Below are 20,839 nucleotides of genomic sequence, written 5' to 3'. Positions count from 1 at the left end.
TGGAGGGAGGGGTGCTATTGGCATCTAGTGGCTGTAGGCATCCTACAACGCCCAGGACGGCCCCCATAGGTAAGAATTACCCAGCCCCAAATGTCTACGGTGTGGAGTTTGAGAAGCTCTGCACTAGAGGAGGCTATTGCGTTTCTGGCCTGAGGGAAAGCCTTGGTCACTGTCTTTCTTGAGTGCTCCACTTTCCCAAACATCAACTCTCAGGGATCCTCACTTCTGGCACAGAGGTCATCAGTCGGCCTAGAATGTGAACAAGATAAAGATGGCATTGTTTGTTTTTCTTTTCCTCTAAAACAATAAATCAGCCTGTAGTTCAGGTATTAGGTCCCCTCGGTTGTCATTGCTGTCCCTGGACTTTTCTGATACCGACAAATGTAATCCCAAGGCCTTTTGGCGCTCGGGTTTCTGGGTGGGTTTGCCCGCCCCCCCTGCACCGCCTCAGCAGCGTGTGCAGCCGTGCCCCGCGATGGTGGGAAAGGCAAAACACTTGAGTAATGAGGCTTTTTTGGTAACGTCATTTATTTAGTCTAGATGAGAAATTTTGCTCCTTAAGAACAGGAAGGTTGCGGATTCCCAGAAGCTGGAAATCGGGCCAGCGGATACTTGCCCACTGGGGAAGTTAATCACGTTGAGTTTACTTATAAGGGTAAGGCACGGGACGGGGTGGTGGAAACTCCCGATCTGGCCGGTTTTCTACTGCTGGAAACTCCTCGACCTCGGACTGTTCCCTCCTGAAGGAGAATTGGCAACCGCGGTCGGAAGGGCACGTCGCAGGGCAGCGAGGGCTGTTTCCCGACGGGACAGTCCCGCCGTCCGGCCTCTCCGCAGGGTGAGGAAGCCTCCTTTCCTGGCTCCGGTTAACCACTTCTAGAAACTGCGGGCTCCCGTTGCGAGCGAGAGGAGTAAAGTCGGAGGGAGCGGTCCCGGTACGTGGGAAGATGCTGGGCGCGCGGGAAGCAGCAGGAAGAGGCGGGATTCTGCCTTTGTCTCTCTGTCTTTACCCCGGAGCCCGGCCGCGAGCAGCTCCCCCCTCCCGCCCTCCGAGCCGGTCCGGGAATCGGTCAGGCGCGGCGCGGCGCGGCGCGGCGCGGCGGGGCGGGGCGCGGAGGAGTGGGGGCGGGGCGCCCACAGGCCACGCCCACAGGGGGCTTGAAAAGGTACCGGCGCTCCCTGCGTCCCGGCTCCCGGACTCACGCCGCGCTCTCTCTGACTGCTTCTCGCTAGTTCCGCCCGCGGTGCGTGGTCCTGCTTGCGACTCGAGTGAGTAGGGAGGTGCGAGCGTCTCCGCCGACCCCGGGGGTGGGGGGGGCGGTTCCCTCAGCCTCCTGGGATGCGGAGGCCGCCCTGCCGGCGCCCCCTCTCATCTCCTCCGACGTCCCCATCGCGGTCTCCATTTGGTCCCCCTAGCCATCCTCCTCACCCCTGCGCCCCGATCTCCACACACCTGCCCCGTTCCCCGTGGCCGCCCCAGCCCTGCTCTCGGATCCCGGGTCCGCTGCGCAGAGAAATAATCGTGCGCGACCTCCATCCCGGTTTCTCTGGGAGAGAGAGGTGGGATCGAGAGTTTCGCGGGGCTGCTAATCCGCCTTTTAGTAGCCTAGGGCCCCCTCCTCCAGTGGCGCGTTCTCTCTTCGCAAAGGGGAGGGCGGGATCCGAGTCTCGGGGTCTCCTGTGCCCCGAGTGTGCTGCACGCCGAGGGCGACCTTCCCAGAGGCTGGTTCGGAGCCCTGGGGGTGCGGAGGGGGCTCCCCCAGCCTGTCGAGTCCGGAATCCTTCCCCTGCTGCGGTACAGAGCTCCTGGTATCCCCATTGTTTGGTGGTCTCTGCCCACCGAGCGCTGAACCTTAAATGTTGAAGGCACAGCAGCGAAACGTCATATTGATCACTCCCAGCTTTTTCCGGAACTTTCTACCATTCAGGTACAAACCGGGAAAGCAAGAATGCTTGGTTGTAAATTCTGCAACAGGTCCTGCAAATCACGTCCTCGGTTCCAAAGCTCCACGTAGGCAGTCCCCGGGGGGGGGGGGGGCAGGGTGGGTTTTCTGAGTCGGGAGACACCCACGTCTGCCCTGCCCCCCCCCCCCCAGCCAGGACGTTTGTAGAACGATATTTGTTTAAATGGTTACCCCAAATGTTCAACCTGTTTTATTCTCAGTCTGCAGACCAGACTTTTTCCTTTTCCTTTTCATTTTATAAATACTTTTTATTTTGGGTAGTTTTTTTAACTCGGCAGTAAAAATGGTCTCTTTAGTTCTTAACTTTTCTAGTTAACCTGTTTTAAAACTCTACTTATAAAAAATGCCAAGAATTCAAATAGGACAGCCACAGAGTTGGCTATAATTTGACTCAAATTTTCAGGAAAGAGATGGGCAATGGATTCTTAAAGGGTGAGTTGCACATATGTTAAAAACTGCATACCAAATGAGAACAAATTTTATTAAGTCCTTTGTGGTCTCCCTCCACACTGTCTCCTTGGTCATTGCCCTCTGAAGTTGACTGCCACTTACACTTTACCAATATTTCTCAAGGTTCTTTTTACCCTGGATTCGTTTCCTTTGCTCTTTCAGAGTGAAGTTAGGTAGACACGGGGGTCTGTATCCCATGAGTCTTTGAAATTCACAGTGCTTGGCTTGGGTGTCTTAAACACACCGTTGGACCAGAGCCAATGCTGGTTAATTGAATGAATGAATGAAGGAATGAGTAAGATTGCAATTGTAGAGAACAAAGATTTAATTGGACTCAAGCAACAGAAATATTAGCAGATTTGATCTACAGTTTCTATCATGAGTTTTTTAATGGATTCCTCCAAATGTATTCACAAATATTGATTGATACTGGTATATGCCAAATACTGGGCTGAAAGCAGTACTCATTGGAGGTCTGTCCTGATGAAATTGCCAACTCACTTGGATTTTGAGGAAACTGTATTTTATACTAAAAAAGCAAGAATGTTGGCATAGATTAGAGGGGGCAGTGATAAATAAGCTTTAGAAGCCTGGGTCCAGCCTTGACGCCGCCACTAAATGTGGACATCTGGGCCTCTAATTTTTCTTCTCTGTCAAAAATCAGGTAAATCAGATGAGCGGGGGAGAGAAAGCCCACAGCAGGAGAGGAGGCATAGCATGGTGAGAAGGACAGGACTGACCAGTTGGGCCCAAATTCACATCCCAGCTTCAGCAGCCACTGGTTTGATGACCTTAGGCAAGTTATTTTACTCTCTGGTCTCAGTTACTTCATCTTGTAAAATGGGTGTAACAGCACATACCTTGCAGGGGTTCTCGGAAGGCATGCTGTTCCTTGTATAAAACCCAGCCCAGTTTGGGAGAGGTTCCTTGTAATTAGACTCCTTTCTGCACTTTGTTGAATATAGGGGGAAACAGCTATCAGTGAAAGCCTCTTCCAGAAGATTGCTGACTCTGAACAGTATCGCCTAGGCCTTGCCTGGAGGCCAGCCTTCTTCCCTTCACAGATATTCACAGGTTTCCTCAACTGTATCATTTCCTGGGCTGGTATTTGCATGGCATCCCTTGTGCTCTATTGGGTGGGGTTCCCTACACTTGGGGTCTTGATTACCTAGGATGGTAATACCTAACTTTTTTGTGTCATGGAACTTTTTGGCAGTCTGGTGAAGCCTCTGGACCCCTTCTCAAACTGTTTTTAGGGGCATAAAATAAAGTACACGGTACCAAGTTCAGTGATCCCCAGAATTTCAAGGAATCTGTGGACCCCAGGTTAAGAACCCTGACTGACTTAGGGGAGTTTTCTCAAACTGGATTGTGGAGGAGCTGGGCACAAATTCTGATTATAAAAATTGTACATTTTAGTGTAAGTCTTAGAGGAAGAAGCAAAAGAAGTATATTGTGAATCATTTGCAAAGGATATCAGGTTCCTTGCTTTTTTGTTTGTACCAACAGTACTACTAATTGTCCTTGACTAATAAGAGGACACATACCATTTAATACACTAGGGCCATATGACTTCCCAGTTAGGTTTCATGGTGGCTTCTCCTCCAGAAGAGAAAAGCGAAGACAGAATCAAAGCTGCATACCTCCCACAGCAGGACAGAAAATACCCAATTTAAAAGAACTTGTGCTAGAGCCATATCAGTCACTACTATATTTGTGTTGCTAGCAGTGTTTTAGTTTTAGTGAAACATCAGTCAAATAAACTCAGTATAGTCTATTTGAATTTCACTGGTATTTTTAAGTTGAATTGTAATTGTGTTTTGGTTTTACAGTTATGAGCCACTTAATAATCTATACCTCAGCTTTCCCACCCATGCAGTGAAGATAATGATAATGCCTACTTCAGTTGTTATGAGGATTAAGTTAATATAAGTAGACTACTTAACATAGGTATAGTAAGCTTTACGTAAGTATTTCTAATTACTGTTACTTATCATGTGGCAGGCATTATTCGAAGTGCTTTACATGTATGGTCCAATCTCAAAACTGCCTTATGACATAAATAAGCAGTATCTCTGTTTTTAAAATGAGAAAACGAGCAGATCAGATAACCAGCCTAAGATCTTTTGGCAAATAAACAGTCGTCTTGGCATATAAATCTCAGTCTGACTCCATGTAAAACTCACACAAACATTAAATTGTCTGAATAATTGAATAGCTCGCAGTTTGCACGGATTGTGGCTATCTGGGGCTGGCAGGTGGAGGTCAGAGTGCCCGAGCCGAGAGCGCAGTTGTGTTCTAATGTGTGATTTGACAGCTGGTCTCCAAATCTGTGTCAAGCTGTCCTCCGAGTTGAAGACATGAGTGGCAACAGGATGTAGAATTAGTAATGAGTGGTGAGGGTGAGGTGCACAAAGGACAGCTTATTAGATAGAAGGGAGGTTTCCCTCAGTAGGAGGATGGACTTTGGTTGGCAGAGAGGAGTGGTAGAGAGTACTCTTTGGTTGAAAGTAGCAGTGTGGGTAGGAGATTAGCACGTTAGAGGACACTTACTCACTGCTAGGTGGTTGGATGAAGACTGGCCAGTGAGGAAGGCGTTCCTGCGTGTAAGCTGATCGCTCAAGGACTGATCACGCTCAGGGGGTTTGAACGTTCTCGACCCTTAAGTTAGATGTGGGAGTTTGCGGGACAGCTTGTGGTTCTGGAGTCAGACATGAGTGGTTGAGCCTAGATTCGCATCTTTGGAGGTCAGTGACCTGAGCAAGTCACTTAACCGCTGAACGTTTGGGAACCATAATCAGGCCCGTTAGTGCTCCTGAAGGAAAAGGAAGCCAGTATTTGTGGAGCACAGGCTTCTGCCGGGTACTTTACGAATGTTATCTCGTTAAATCCTTCCAACCATCCTATGGCAGAGCGCTCATCCATTTCCAAGTTATAGCTGAAGACATGGAGGCTCAGAGGTTAAGGAACTCGGCCAAGATCACAGAGCTGGTAACTGACTTTCAAGCTTACATCTGTCTCATTCTGAGTTCCACACTCTTTCTCTTATCCCTGGAATGTCTTAGAGGTGGCACATGCACTGCAGTTTCTATGGCAGACATTATTAACCACAATGATCTTTAATGTGGAACCTTGACTGGTCTCCAGAATCTTTTCCAACATAGCTCCAGGAACCCACTATCAATCAACAAGATGAAACTGTTCTGGCATCCCCCTATCAATAGACCATACAGACTTCCCAAAGCCCCTTCTACACGCTTCTGTGCTTTGGGTTATTTTGCTGTTATTTGTTTACATGCTTCTACCACCAAAGTAGAACTCCCTGAGAAACAGGCACCCTTCCTTTACCCTTTTACCCTCAGCTCCCAACCCAGGATATGGCTTATAAGATGTTGAATTAATAGATTTATTGGAGAGCTTCATAAACAGTACAGCATTACAGTGTTTATTAGCTGCCCCTACCCTGGAAGAATTACTTGAGATTCATAAACGAAGTCGGGAGTTAGCTGGATGAGGGTGGGAGGGAGGGAGCTAAGTCAGTTTTCCTGATGTACAGGGATTAGGGGCATACTGAAGGAATGGATGGCCTATGAGGTGGGTAGAAGAAGATGAGTATTGATGACAAAGACTGAACATTGCTAAATACTGATGATAAAGGCGGCCAATAATTGAATGCCAACTGTAAGCATTTTCTCAACTCATTTTCTTAACACCTCTGAAAGAAAGGTTCTGCTACCCTTATTTTGCACATGAGGGAAATGAGACTGTGTGGACTCCAAAATCCACCTTCTTAGTTCATCCTGAGGCCGAGCTCTCTTGAAGACCAGCTTGAGGACTTAGCTTTGGTAGAAGGAGCCAAATGGAACTTGGAGCCCATCACTAAGACACAGAGAGTCCTATCCTTGGCTCAGTGGTATTCACTCAGATAAGGGAAGTAGACTAAGCAGGTAGTTTGGGTTGCAGAAGAAAACCTTTCTAGAATGGGCATTGAGTGCAGCTTAATTTCCAATTAATTACAGCTGTCAAACTCTGGCCTCTTTAAAAATCATTGTAATTGGGGACAGTTACATATTCTTTGACAAGTGACCCCCTCTGGATGTGGCTCAAGATGAAACTGGTTTAGGGGCTTCCCTGGTGGCGCAGTGGTTGAGAATCTGCCTGCCAATGCAGGGGACACGGGTTCAAGCCCTGGTCTGGGAAGATCCCACATGCCGCGGAGCAACTGGGCCCATGAGCCACAATTACTGAGCCTGCGCGTCTGGAGCCTGTGCTCCACAACAAGAGAGGCCGCAATAGTGAGAGGCCCGCGCACCGCGATGAAGAGTGGCCCCCGCTTGCCACAACTAGAGAAAGCCCAACACAGCCATAAATAAATAAATAAATAAATAAATAATAAAATTAAAAAAAAAAAAAGATGAAACTGGTTTATAGTAGATTCTCCTTTTGGGAAGTTATAGCATAATAACAAAGATTCTGTATAATAACAAAGCCCTGCCTGTAGTCATAAGATGTCAAATCTTCTGGAAGCATTTAGAATCTGGGTTTATAGACGGAGTCACTCGGCATCAGACCAGTTAATTTAAATTACAAGTGGCGGCACGTAGGCTCAAAATTCATGGGTTTGAGTCATTCTGATTCTAAAATAAGGCAGTCAGCGCAGCACAGGTGGGGAGAATGACCCCTGTGGTCATTGGTTATCTAGAGAATGAGCTAACTTTACCGCAAGGTGACTCAGATTTAGACTACAGTAATTTTCTTCTTGGGCTAAGTCTTACTGATTCTGGGTGGTGTCTTAGACTGGGGAGAAGCAGCAAAGAGAAACTGCACATAGGTGTTTGGATGTAAACCAAGCTTTTTAATCCAACAGTGGATAAATCCTAGTGCTGGAGCTCTTTCAGGCAATGAGAACCAAAGAACAAGACAAAAAAACTGAATTGGCCCATGTTTGGCCTCTTTTGCGAGGTGTGTGTAACGGGGGGTTTTATTTCTCCTCTTACCATTTTGTAAATTAATGCATAGGATCGGGGAAAGGCATGCAGCCCAGATTGCTCAGTGCAAATCCAGTTTGCTGTGATTAATGTCAGCTGTTGTGGAGTAGTGCAGCCAAGGGCTTGTAGGAAAAATGAAGCTTTGGGTTTTTGTGTGTGTGTGTTTTTTTTAATATATGCATAGCAATGCCAGGAGTGACAGAAATGGAAGATGGTCCCATTTCCCTCTGCCAAATTCAGCAAACACGCATAGGGGTTCACCCTAAAAGTGTAAATTTGAACTTCATTTCTTAGTCCCCACAAGTGCAACTGTTGTTATACTTGCAGTGCATTGTAATGTTCAGAGAAAGGTTTATGACTGACTAATCAGATAACTTTTTCCCTTACTGTTTGTTGCTCTGAGCTGTGTTCTATAGGTGCTAGTCAGTGGGTTTCCTGTAGGAGTACTGATAGCAGGATGGACAGCATGAGATGCCCCTCCCATCCTCGAGCCACCAGTTATTGGATGTCTGCCAAGGCATTTATTTACTGTGTTTTATCTTCACAATATCTCTGTGAGGTAGACAGAGCTACCTTTCCCCCCTTTTTTGCAGATAAGAAAATTAAGCCCAACATTGCACAACCATTATAATAGTGAAGTTAACCCAGGTCTGTCTAAATCAATGTCTTCCTCCATCTCTCCTTTCCTTCCTTCCTTCCATTATGAAATATTTCCTTCCATTACGAAATATTTCAGACATACAAAATAGAGAATAACGTAAGGAACACCTAACTACCCACTATCCTGCTTAAAAAATAAAACATAAATCCAGCTGAAGCTTTCTGAGGATGCCCTATTACACCATTAGCCTGGCCCACAGAGAGGGTTATTCAGAAATCCTTAGGAAAGCCTTTAAACTGAGTGGAACTTTTAAAAAGTTAATGACTCGGAAATTTTACTGGATTTACTGAGAATCCAAGAATGTGACAGAGAAGTAGGGCAGTGCTACCTTTGTCTTTATAAGCATAAGATCAAATTGGGAAGAGTAAAAACAAGTTGAAAAAGGAAGGATTCCTTAAAACAATAGAAATGAAATATTTTGACATATGCCAAGCACTCTGGTTGATGGTGTGGGAGAAGATAGAGCTGTGGTCCCCACCCTCAAAGGAAAGAAGCTCTTAAAATGGTAAGCTGAAAAGGTATTGGATAGGTGTTTTCCGAAAAGATGACATATTCACATTTGGCTGGCATGGCAAGTACAGTAGGAATCAGACTTGACTTACAAGGGGTGAATTCAACCCTGAATTACACAGGCAAAGGGAAGATATTCTTCCTTTTTTAAAAGTCCAAGTTGCTCTATAGCAGTGAGAGAGTAACACAGAGTGATGAGTTAGTTTTTATGTATTTTTAAATGTTATTTAGAGACAACTGAGGATAGTGTTTGTCTTGATAGAAAGTCTGGCTCCTTATTGGTGATTGCTCCAAAGTAATTATGATACAGGTTGGTGGTACGATGATACTTTCTAACATGATGAGAAATGCCTTGATGATAAAAGTATTTTAAAAGCCAGCTGGGCTGTTGATGGTTGGGATCTGATTTTAAGTCACTGTGACGTCATTACCTGCAAGTCTGGGTTTGGTGTTTGCTTTCCTCAGAAATCATGGGATACTTCCAGCAGATGTCTGTTGTATCTGTGAGCATTCCAGAACACGGGTAGCTTTGGAGCCATGGGGCAAAGTCAATATCATTAACTGCACTCCAAACTCAAGCCAGTGCAGGTGCTGGAGCCAAGTTTTGTGTCAGGTTCTATAGCCGGGCTCAGGTTTCATTGTGCAATAGAGCACCAGTCTCCAGGGACAGGAATAAGAGATTTATGCAACTACCAAAGGAAAGCTTGCAAATATATTCCATTGTTGCTGGATATCGATCCTATATGGATGCCTTCACAGGAGCCTGGTAACATTTGTGGACCCTAGAAACGACACTGTTCCTGTCTGAACAAGGGAAATAGGCTTTTTGCAAGTTGAGGCCAACAATGTAGGGATAACTAGTGGTTATCAGTCAGGTCTTTTTGTGTGTCTGTGTGTGTTGTTCTTGTTTGTTTCTAGGACCGGGGGCTCTATCTCCCAAAGGCTTAAAAAGGGGAATTTATTGGCTCATATAATTGAAGAACACAGGATACAACAAGGCGCGGCTAAAGACTATCTGAACTAGTCTCTCTCTTTTCCTCTGTGCTGGCTTCCTTCTTAGGTTCTTTTCTTGCAGACAGCTGCTAACAACTCCACTCCTGCACTGGCACAGTTCTAAACCCAAGGCCGGGTTTAACTTCCATTGAACTGGCTTGGGGTCCCGTGCCCATTCCTAAACCAGTCGCCATGGCAGGAGGGGGAATGCACTCATCTGACTGCAGTGATGCATCGCATGTCCAGCCCTGGATTTGAGGGTAGAGTCACACCCTCTAAACTAGTGCTTCTCAAACTATCTGTGGTAAAGGACCATTCTTTTTCTTTTAATTTCCAAATACAGCCTGATTATCTGACTGTCCTCTGTCCAACAAGATGAGTCCACTGATCATGCTGTTGATTGTTGTGGCATAAAATTGTAGAAAACTTTCTAAACGCTTATCTGAATGTTGTCTGGGATTGGTAGCCAGCACAGTGGACTGTCACCAGGAGACCACATTTTAATAAGTACTTCTCTAAACCACGTGTGCCAAGAAAGAGACGGTTGTTGCTTCCCTGGAGAAAATCCGGGGAAAGTATTACCAGAAGAGGGGCCAGAGAAGGCTGTGTCCCAGAAGGATGCCCAACACTGGTTAATTCTGTAAATCTTTCTTGTGTAAAGACCTCATCTCAGTGTTTAGGAAGTCATTGTGTTCTGGATTGTCGAAATGGCGTAGGATGGGCAAGTGGGATAGGAATTTTCTCCACCCTCCTTTTTATCTTAAGGACTGAAGATTCTTCAGCCTTTTGCTTAGCAGCTGTCCTTGTCCCTTTTTTTTTTTTCTAGCCAGACTTGAGTTAGTAAGGACGTCTCAGCCTTCTTAGCTAGCTGTTTACTAGAGAGGCAGAAGCTCATCCAAGGAGACGCAACAGCCAAGGGCTGCAAATGGCACTCAGCAAAGGGAAGTCTGGAAATGATGGTGGGGATGAAAGGAATTCTTCTACTGTGTTTTTAGATACCACTCAGGGCAGGTCTGACATAACACGCTGTCTCTGCAGGCCAACTTTCTGTACTGGCAAAGGCACTTGAGCACATTGGCCATTCAGAACTAGGTGTTTTAAACTGGGTCCAGGGAGACCAGTTCATTGCGAAGGAGATGAGAACACGTTGCCCTACATCACAGCAAGATAGCCAAGGATTTAAACTTCGAGTTCTACCCCCAGGCCACATTGCTCAGAGGTTATTCTGACACAGTCAACAAACAATTCATTTTGCCAGGAAGGCAACTTGGTAGCCTATTCTGTGTGGACGGACAGGCCCACCAGAGAGGGAAAACCAACCGTGTCGTCGGCTGGACTTCAGGACACTGGGATTAGTGAAGCACAGAAACTTAAATGATAGCCATCTGGATGGGTGTTTGTTGTGGTTACTGCCAGGCTCCCGCCATGCAGTGTGCTAGTCAGAGAAACAAGTGTTTATGCTATAATCTCTCCTAACTTGAGCAGAAAATATACAACTTAATCTTGCCGGGCCGTCCAGCACTTCCCTCCTCCCTAGAAGTGTGTCATAGCTCGTGTATGTTCTATGGTAAAGAATTTGGTGATGTTACAGTGAATGAAACATGTAAAAACCTCCACCCAAGTGTAAGTTCTTCAGCTGAGCTTTAAACCAGTTCATTACTGCAGGGTGGGCGGGGGCAGCGTTTGCCTTTCCACTCCCTACACTGCTTTCTCAACTCCCGTGGATGCTGGCGGCAGTTTGTTTTGTGCCTGGCGACCTGCACTGTTGTACTAAATGCAGGTCCTTTGTTCCGTTGGAGAAAAAAACCTGTGCACGACAAGCCCGTTTCCTAGTGAGGGCTGTGACCTGGGAGGTGAGACGAGGTCACTTTGGAGGAACGCAGGTCTTCTGAAGATGTGGCCAGGACAGGTTATAAAGAAACCAACGCTGTCTGCTGCCCCCTGGGTGTAAAAAGCCCTCCAGGGAGCGTGTAAGACGTCTCGTACAGTAGGGGCCCGTCCTAACGATTGTGTCTTCCTGCAGGATGCCCGTTTGGGGAGGTGGCAACAAGTGCGGGGCATGTGGGAGGACCGTGTACCACGCCGAGGAGGTGCAGTGCGATGGCCGGAGCTTCCACCGCTGCTGCTTCCTGTGCAGTGAGTCTCCCCCGCGCTCGCGTGGACAGAACTCGTGTGTCAGGAGCTTCAGCTCACCGATTTCAGGAAGAAACTGTGGTCTTGTTAACAAAGATGATTTTAGCAGCCCCAGTGGTTTCTGTCTGTCTGTCCCCATGGACAGTGCAAGCGCTCAGCCTCACAGCAAGGACAGCAGGGGCGACCCAGACCCTCGGCCTCTGGGCCCCTGTAGCGCTTCGCCTCTACTTGGCACCCCCTGTACTTCATCTGTTGTCACGTCTGTCTCCCCCGCTTCACCGAGACCTCGGGGTTGTTTATAGTCTGGCACCCAGCACAGTTCCTGGCACATCCCAGGGGCTTGGCTCCGATTCCTGAACGAACGGCTCACTCCCCATCCGCGCCAGCTTTCTCGTTCTGGCGGGGCTCCTTCTCTTTGAAACCTAACTGGCTGGTTTCTCGCCACACTGTTAGTTGAAATTCACATGTCTAGAAGCTCAAATTCTGTCTTCTCTGGTAGTGAATATTCAGAGTTATTTCTTGTTATTGATGTCCTAAATTTGAGGGAAAGGAACGTAGGATATGAAAATCCCATAGAAGTAGATGGGGAATTACTGCTGTTTATAGAGAGAGAATTACCATTGTGGCTGGTACAGACAGGAGGTAGACCACGAACCAGCACGTGGGCGTCTGCTCCAATGATGGTCAGTACCTGATAATGAGAGAAAGGGAACAGGAGAGAAGCCCCTTCTCCCTGGCAGATTCCTTCTCAGGACAACCAAGTCTTCAGTCTTAAAACAGGAGAGTAGCCGCTTCAGGAAGCTCAACATTAATCATCTTCTGATTCAAATGACAAAATTTTCTCGAACAAAGGATTTGTTATGTGAGGAACCCACCCATCCGTGCAGCTCTCCGCTATATCTAGAGCACTGTGCAGTGAAAATTACTGTTAGAAACTGCCTATGTTAAAAAGAAATCTGGTTACACTAAGGAATAATCTTCAGAAAGAGTTTCCCTCACAAATTTTAGTTGTCCTTCTCCTTCTAGGCACCAGCATTTAAGGCGTCTGGACCTTTTTATACAGCAACTGCTTTGCAGACGACCAGAAACAGACAACAGAGAGTTGCAGTTACGAAGAATACAAATACAACATATGAATGTTTGCTATGTACGCCTCCATAATAGCTAGCATTTCTCAGATTTGGTTTAACCATTTCTTCTCTTAGAAGTTAATTTTTTTTAAAGGAATCCGTATTTTTCAGCAGCTTTGTAACCAAGAGAGTATGTGAACAAAGAGGAAATGTAAATACTTGAGAAATTGTTCTTAGTTTCCTCCTCTAGGTTAAGCCATGATGTCTACACCGTAATCAAGTCAGTGTTTATTAAATGTCAAGGTCTTTACTGGTCCTCTTTATTACTCCTTCCTAATATGTGCCTCTGCAGACTAAAGCCTTTTAAGGAAATAATTCAGAGTAGTTTGCAGACCTTAGGAGAATTTACTGCAGAGAATACGGATAAGGCCTAGGGGGAAAGGGGTGGTTCTCTAGTAAAAATTTCATATATTTAAACTTGCTCTGGTTAATAAACATGTGTTTAAAACCAGTTTTTCTATTTGTTCTGTCTGTTAAGGGTGTCTGTTCTTCAGCAGTGTATGATTTTAGGTTAACTCTGTCTTTAAGCAGATATATTTCAGTACTTGAACCTCAACAGCAAGGTTCAAAGTAGATGATGTCATTTCTGTTCTACCAGAGAAAACTTCAGTCTAAGATAATAGAAACTTCATCATTTAACTCTACTCTGAAGCAGCCAGCTAGTCGCCTTTCCCGGCCCTTCTTTCTGTCCTTCCTCTTTTTGCTTCTCCCTCTCTTTTAAATAAGGGGTGGGAGGAATCCCCTTTTCTACTGCACTAATCACGGGTTTCCTGCTGCCCGACTGTGCTTCCAGTGAGCTCTCTCACAAGTCTTTTTTTTCTCAAGCTTAATTGAAGTCTTAGAAAGTGAAATAACGTCTGGATAAAACATGATGACATTTGGCAGTTTTATGAAGTGGGATACGTGGAAATGTGGTAAGAAATCCATCAAGAAAGAATGTGTGCTCCTTTGGGACTGAAGGGAAAACAAATGCAGACTTTAAACCACTTGACGATTTTCAGACATACTTATCACTGCTGGAGAAGCCAGTGGTGAGATGAAAGAAGACTGCTTTTTCCCTTCTAAACTAGTGATGAAAACTAGAATTCTGGATTTAAAACCGTTTTTATCCCTGGGGGTGCTTTTGGGGGAGGAGGGGCTGCAGAGGCAGCTCGCTCAAGGCGCTCCTACCCTTTTGTTCTTTAATACTTGGATGAAGGGGACGAAAAGATTGAGTGTTGAAGGTTGGGAGCAAGGGTCTTGGGCGCAAAGTGCTAGTTTTGTTCCTTTTGTTCGTGTAATTATAGACATCTTGGAAACTTCTCTCCCCCTTGCCTGGGAGGCAGATCCTACTAAACAGTTTGAGGCTTCAGGATGTTAAAATTCGAATGTATTTCTGAAATGACCATCATATCCATGGAGGAACGCAAATTGTCCTCACACGTAGCGAGCCGTCCAGGTGCTCTCCAGTGGCTTTTGGGAACCAGAGAATAAACTAGGAATGTGGGAGAGCCTCTGCCTTTACCTTTTCTAGGCCCTGTGTCAGCGCCACCATTGTTCTAAGGAAAAAGGCAATCTTTGGCATATTTTTAAAGTCTAACTTTTTCCCCCTCAGTGGTTTGCAGGAAAAATTTAGATAGTACAACAGTGGCAATTCACGATGACGAGATCTACTGCAAATCCTGCTATGGAAAGAAGTATGGGCCGAAAGGCTACGGGTACGGCCAGGGCGCGGGCACACTCAACATGGACCGGGGTGAGAGGCTGGGCATCAAGCCCGAGAGGTGAGTCAAGACCACGTGACCTTCAGGAAGGCATGGTGGCAATTCATGTTGCTTGGTGAACGGGAATCTGGGAGTTTCCAGATTTTTAGCTTGAAAGAATCAAAGACAATGACTCAGATTTTCTAGTATAAACTAATGACTGTTCTTTAAGCTTGAAATAATGGACAGTTTTGGACGTGGCAAAGTTCTTATTGATTATTCCAGTGATTTCCAGCCCCGGTTTATAGCATTATGAGGTGTATCAAGGAGTTGTGATGTTCTCAAAAGCAAGTGGTTTAAATTTACTTCCGTTTCACAGCACTTCAAAGACCAGACATCATGAAATCAAATGATGGAGAAATGTAGTATCGGAATCATGAGATGCATTTCTCATGTGCAATTAAGCAGTCAATGAAAATTCCTCAGTCAGTCCTTCCATGTAAGAATGTTTCCTCACCAAGAAATTACTTTTCTCTAGCTTACAATTCTTACTTAAAAATGGAAATTATTTCCTGTATTTGATTCTATGAGAGGTTAGTGTTACTAAATTTTAAAGGTTTCGGTACCAAAGTAAGCAAAGTGCTAAATCTGCTACACTTCACTTAGTAATTCACGCTGAGACATAATTTCTTCATGTGGAATTTAATTCCTATTCTTGACTCACTAATTCCCTCATTTGAACTTCACATTTTTCACATCCATTTTATACTGAAGAGGCCAAAATTGTGTAATACGCCAGTAAGATGGCCTTTCCTTGGACACGGCCATTAATTGTGCCCTTATTGTAGACTGGACACCATGCAATAATATATGGTAACTCATGTAATCCTCACAACCCTATAAGGTAGGGTTTCCTATCTTAATCAAGAACAAAGTGAGACAGTGAGAATTAAGTGATTTGCCTTAAGTCACACTGCTAGTTAATTGTAGAGCCTGAAACTTAACCCAGTGTAACTCCAAAGCTTATGATCTTAAGCACAGCGCATTATGGTATGCCTGAAATAACGTCTGCTGAACATTTATGTTCGTTCTATATAATCTTCACAGTAACTGAGTTGAGTTACTTTGTCCCTATCTTATAGATAGGACACTAAGGCTCAGCTCACACAGGTAAGTGGCAGAGCCAGGATTTGAACTTCTGTCCTTTTGGCCCGCATACTTGTGCGCTGTCCTGCATCGAGGTCCACCTCTCTGTTCTCCTGTTTCTTCCACACTCACTTTCTGAGCCGTGGTGCCTTGCTGGGCATCGGTTGTATGAGGGCTGACTCATTCATTGCTGCATGCCGTCACTTGCAGGACCCCAGCTTACCTCTGACTTTGTTCAAGTTCATCGTTCTTGTTCTGCTCTCCCTTTCCAACTTGTTAAAAATCTATTCTTGTTTCCCAAGATTTTATTTCAAACACATAAACCTGTACACGTTCCCCCCAAACAAAACTCATCCATGACCCCAAAAGTGAATCAGTAATTGTGGCCACAGTGTTAAAGTCACAAAGACCAGTGGCCCCTCCTCTTTATCTACTCCTGCTTCTCCATATTCTCCAATAATTAGCCAACCTTCTATGCTGGCCTGTGTTGATCTGTGTCCTTGCCTCTTCCCCTTCTTAGCCTGGCCACATGTTACTCATCCTGCAGGACCAGGTGTAGGGATTTCCTTTTCCAGAAGCCCCTCTTAATGACTGTACTCTGGGAGCACCTGCAGTCTGGGCTGCCCTTTTGGCACATGGTCATTGTGAAAGTTATGGGGACCAAACAGCTTCGGGGGGATCTCTTGAAGAGGCAGCACTGAGTGGGCAGAAACATCTTCATTGAGGCAGACCTGCATTTTTTAGTTCAGGCTCACCAATTTACTAATTCTCTAGCCCTTCAGCAAGTTATTTAAATGTAAGCCCCTATTTCCTCATCTGCCATATGAGGTAGCAATTAACCATGGCTTCTGAGGTTGCTGGAAGGGAGGTGGGAGATAATCCATATAAAGTTCTTCTTAATATGATTGGCAGATTTGGAAATTTTTCTTAGAAAACTCCTAACTGCAAGTGTTGGATATCATTGTGAATAGCTTTTAAAGATCACTTTTAAAAGTAAGTACAGGTGTCCCTTGGTATCCATAGGGGATTGGTTCCAGGACCCCCACGGACACAAAATCTGAGCATGCAAGTGCTATGTAAATAGTTGCTGGCATGTGGCAAATGCAGGTTTTGCTCTTTGGAACTTTCCAGAATTTTTTTCTCGAATATTTTTGATCCAAGGTTGGGTGAATCTGTGGATGCACAACTTGTGGATAAAGAGGGCTGACTGTATATATACAGTGGGTTGTGGAGATTTTTTAAAAAATATGCCCATATTAGGGACAATGGAAAGTTCAGTCCTGTGAATTAGTACTGGGAATTGGTATTTGTTGCTTAGAATAAGATTTCCAGTGGCCACATCAAACATGATTCAAGAAATGCTGTATATTAAACAACTTAGGTGGAAGTGTAGAAAACCATTAAATGACTAAAAAATGGATATAGTGGAGATGAAGATATTAAAGATACATGTAAAGTTTGAATAAACTTTTATGAAAAGGCAGTATTCCTAAATTAACACTTTATTTTAAATATGTATGTAACCTATTTAATAAAATATAACTAGGATGAAATTGTTCTCCTAGTAGGAAAAATTGACACTTAGCTACCCTTTGCTGAGTGCTAACTCTTGTTGTCACATCTTATCTGCTCAACCTACTTGTAAGGCTTTAGGAAAGCCTTTAAATCTTTTCAGAGCCTAGAATGGTGTTCTGCATGGTAGGTACATCTACATATTGAATGGAAAAAAATTACAGAAAGTGAGAGGAAAACAAGGTTTACCTAGTGACCTGTAAATAGTGACAAAAACAGTACGCTATACAGAGAAAAAGATAAACAGATCACAGAGTAATAGGCAAACTTTCTAAAATATTTTCCCATGAAAAATGTAATTTACTCATACTTTCCCCTAATGTATTGGGGAATTAAGTAATCTGTAAAACATACTTAATTTTCCTAGTTACTGCCTAAGTCAGCTGACCTATGTGCAGAACTTAACTGCTTAAGTTACTACTGATTTTTTCTATCTTCTGTGAAGTAAAAAGCTAGCTGATTCCAGTGGTAATATAAATAATAATAATAATGATATGAATGTGGGGTGAAAATATGTGCTATGGTAGGTTTTCATAAAACACAGCATAATTGTTTAGTGGAGAGGTTAGCACTGGAGATTCAATGAATTCTGATGAGTTTAGACTCAGGGACAGACATTTAAGTTTGGAGCCTTGTCTTTTTGTAACAATAATGAGCCCATAAATAGGTTAAAATAGTAACTGGCCCGCCCCTGATACTTATTTCTTCTTTCTTCTTTCCCCTGTACTGGGCTGTGGAGGCCTCCAGCCAAGGGACAGTATAGCAATTAAGTCCCAGAGTTCTATTGTGTCTGCCTTGTAAGGCTTATAAGGGCCCTTTGGAAAATCTTGCCTAATTCCTTTTCTCCCCTTTCCACAAGCGTTCAACCTCACAGGCCTACGACAAATCCAAACACTTCTAAATTTGCTCAGAAATACGGAGGCGCTGAGAAGTGTTCCAGATGTGGGGATTCTGTGTACGCTGCCGAGAAGATCATTGGAGCTGGAAAGGTAAAGTGCCGTCTCTTGAGTTAATAGCAGCGGATGACTACTCTCCACTACCTTTCTCCCCCAGGCCCCTCCGCAGCCCACTCAGGCGCTCTGCCTTATAAATAAATGCCTTGAGTTAAACTTTTTCTTAATCGAATTTCCATCTGAATCATTAATTTTTTGAAGTGATGCCCTTATTTGACAAATCACATCTGTGTTTAAAAGAACCTTGTTTTCATAGGGGGCGCTCCTGAAGGTGTTAACTGACAAGGCCAGGCTTAACAAACCTGGACTCTGCAGGTTCTTCAGTGTAGTGAAAGGGAAAAAAACAAAAACAAAAAAGCAGTGACTTAGGGCACCTGATGCTAATTTGGTTTGGAGCAGTCGCTTAACCGCTTCACCTCTTTGAGCTGCAGTGTTCTCAACCGTAAAGGAGGCGGTCTTCAAAGGAGCACACAGGGCTTGCGGCGAGGTTTCAGACAGCTCTTAGGGAAATGGCCCTTCCGTGGCACAGCTCCCGGTCCAGGTCTTCTGTGGATGAAGTCTGAACTCAGCCCTTTTGCAGGCAATCAAGAATGTAGAGGGTCCAGTTTCAGCCTTCTGGTTGGCGCTGCCCCACAGTAGTCAGGAGCCTGTTTTGGGTTGATCTTCCTGAGCCACTGTGCCAGCATGTAAACTTACTCATTCCTCTCTTCCAGCCCTGGCACAAAAACTGCTTCCGATGTGCCAAGTGTGGGAAGAGTCTTGAGTCAACAACTCTGACTGAGAAAGAAGGTGAAATCTATTGTAAAGGTAAAATTAACTTCAGTTATTGGTGTCCATATGGGTATCTCACACTGGCTGGCAGTGAAGGAAATGTCACTAGCAGGGGAAAAAAAAAAAAAGGACAAAAAGCACTCAGAAAGTGGGGAAAAGGTGGGATAGTGCCACTGGGTATTTGAAAATAAAAGATCTAGAGATGCTTACAGATGACAGAAAAACCACAGAACATTTTTGATGATACAGTAAGTTAAGTTCCTGGTCATTTAAAACTCGCCTACAAATAAAAACAAACAATAGTCTTCTTTCAGCTTAATGTTTTAAGCAAAGCATATGGATATATGAAGGCAACAGACAAATATATAACTTGTCTGGCCCGATGTGCATACTTGTAACTCAGTTGGGACCACGAGCTGAACACTAGGGAACCAGAAGACTCGGACTTACCTTTGCAGCTTTAACATAGTTACTACACGGCACATTTTACACCTTAAATAAGTTGAACTCTTCTTGGCATAGCCAACAGCTTTTTCAATTTACGGATGTTTGTTGATACATCAGTCTTAAGCAATGCTAGCAAAGCTTAATGGACTTGCACTAACTCTTCCCTTTTCTTTTGTAGGATGCTACGCGAAAAACTTTGGGCCCAAGGGATTTGGCTATGGCCAAGGAGCAGGAGCCCTTGTTCATGCTCAGTAGAGGTGCAAACCCAGAACCAACATCACACACTGAGAAGCTCTACATAATCTAGGCACAGATAATCTAACACTAAACTACTGTGAAATTCTACCAGTACTTAAGTACTGTATGTTGCCCTGTACTTGGATAGGCCAGCTGACTAGTAGGAAGAGAGCACTATATCTTTTCGCTTTATTCATCAGCATTTCAAGAACCATTTCTTTTACATTTTAAATAAAACTTCAGCTTAATTTAGTGTTCAGTGTCTTTCAATTAACCTTTTGGAGGAGTGCTGTGATGTCGGTTAGTGGTAAATCATCTGGGTCCCCACCTTCATTTTTATTGGTTAAAGAGAGTCCACCCCATTATGCGGTTGACTCACCAGGTTAACGTTTGCATTACAGCTGTTGGAAAAGATGGCTCTCTCTAAGCTGGCAAGTGTGCCTCAAGAGTGAGGGTTGCTAGGCAACAGGCCCCACCATTCCTGCTCTTCAGAGCTGGCAATTAATTCAGCAGTGCAGAACTCCTGCCTGCCTGCCCCACTCTAGCTCAGTGGTTGCTCTTCTCTTGTTGGGAGCAGTTTCCTAAAGCATGGCTCCTGGACAACCTGCACTGGAGTCACCCGGGAGTATTACAAGGCAGATTCCTAGGCCCCAGAGAAGCAGAATCTCTAGGGGTGGAGCCATAGAAGCCCTCCTAACAAGCTTCTCAGAAAGGTATGCTGACCCAGGGTAGGCACACTGTTAAAACACTTAAAAATTCTTTTGGGGCTTCCCTGGTGGCGCAGTGGTTGAGAATCTGCCTGCTAATGCAGGGGACACGGGTTCGAGCCCTGGTCTGGGAAGATCCCACATGCCACGGAGCAGCTGGGCCCGTGAGCCACAACTACTGAGCCTGCGCGTCTGGAGCCTGTGCCCCGCGACGGGAGGGGCCGCGATAGGAAAGGCCCGCGCACCGCGATGAAGAGCGGTCCCCGCACCGCGATGAAGAGTGGCCCCCACTTGCCTCAACTAGAGAAAGCCCTCGCATGAACCGAAGACCCAACACAGCCAAAAATAAAATAAAATAAATAAATAAAGTAGCTATAAAAAAGAAAAGTGCTTTAAAAAAAAAAGTGACTTTAAAAAAAAAAAAAAATCAATTACTTTAAAAAAAAAAAAAAAAAAAAAAAAAAATTCTTTTGCTTTATCTCGATCTAAAGATCA

At 44.8% G+C, this 20,839-nt stretch overlaps 1 protein-coding gene across 3 annotated transcripts; it reads left to right on the top strand.

Moving 5' to 3' along the window:
* Positions 1 to 705: 705 nt before the first annotated feature.
* On the top strand, positions 706 to 19,890 carry CSRP2 (cysteine and glycine rich protein 2). Of its 3 annotated transcripts, none has more exons than XM_036866977.1 (6): positions 706 to 935; positions 11,590 to 11,702; positions 14,424 to 14,592; positions 18,089 to 18,218; positions 18,896 to 18,989; positions 19,579 to 19,890. In XM_036866977.1, exons 2-6 carry the CDS (start codon positions 11,591 to 11,593, stop codon positions 19,653 to 19,655), a joined length of 582 nt encoding a protein of 193 aa, XP_036722872.1. In that variant the 5' UTR covers positions 706 to 935; position 11,590; the 3' UTR covers positions 19,656 to 19,890. The 3 variants fall into 3 exon arrangements, with proteins under 3 accessions (XP_036722872.1, XP_036722871.1, XP_036722873.1); XM_036866976.1 differs by lacking the exon at positions 706 to 935 and adding an exon at positions 1,159 to 1,269; XM_036866978.1 differs by lacking the exon at positions 706 to 935 and adding an exon at positions 1,226 to 1,244.
* The last annotated feature ends 949 nt before the right edge of the window (positions 19,891 to 20,839 follow it).

Source organism: Balaenoptera musculus, chromosome 10, assembly GCF_009873245.2.
Source record: "Balaenoptera musculus isolate JJ_BM4_2016_0621 chromosome 10, mBalMus1.pri.v3, whole genome shotgun sequence".
Classification (NCBI taxonomy): Eukaryota; Metazoa; Chordata; class Mammalia; order Artiodactyla; family Balaenopteridae; genus Balaenoptera; species Balaenoptera musculus.
This window is presented reverse-complemented; position numbering and strand designations above follow the sequence as displayed.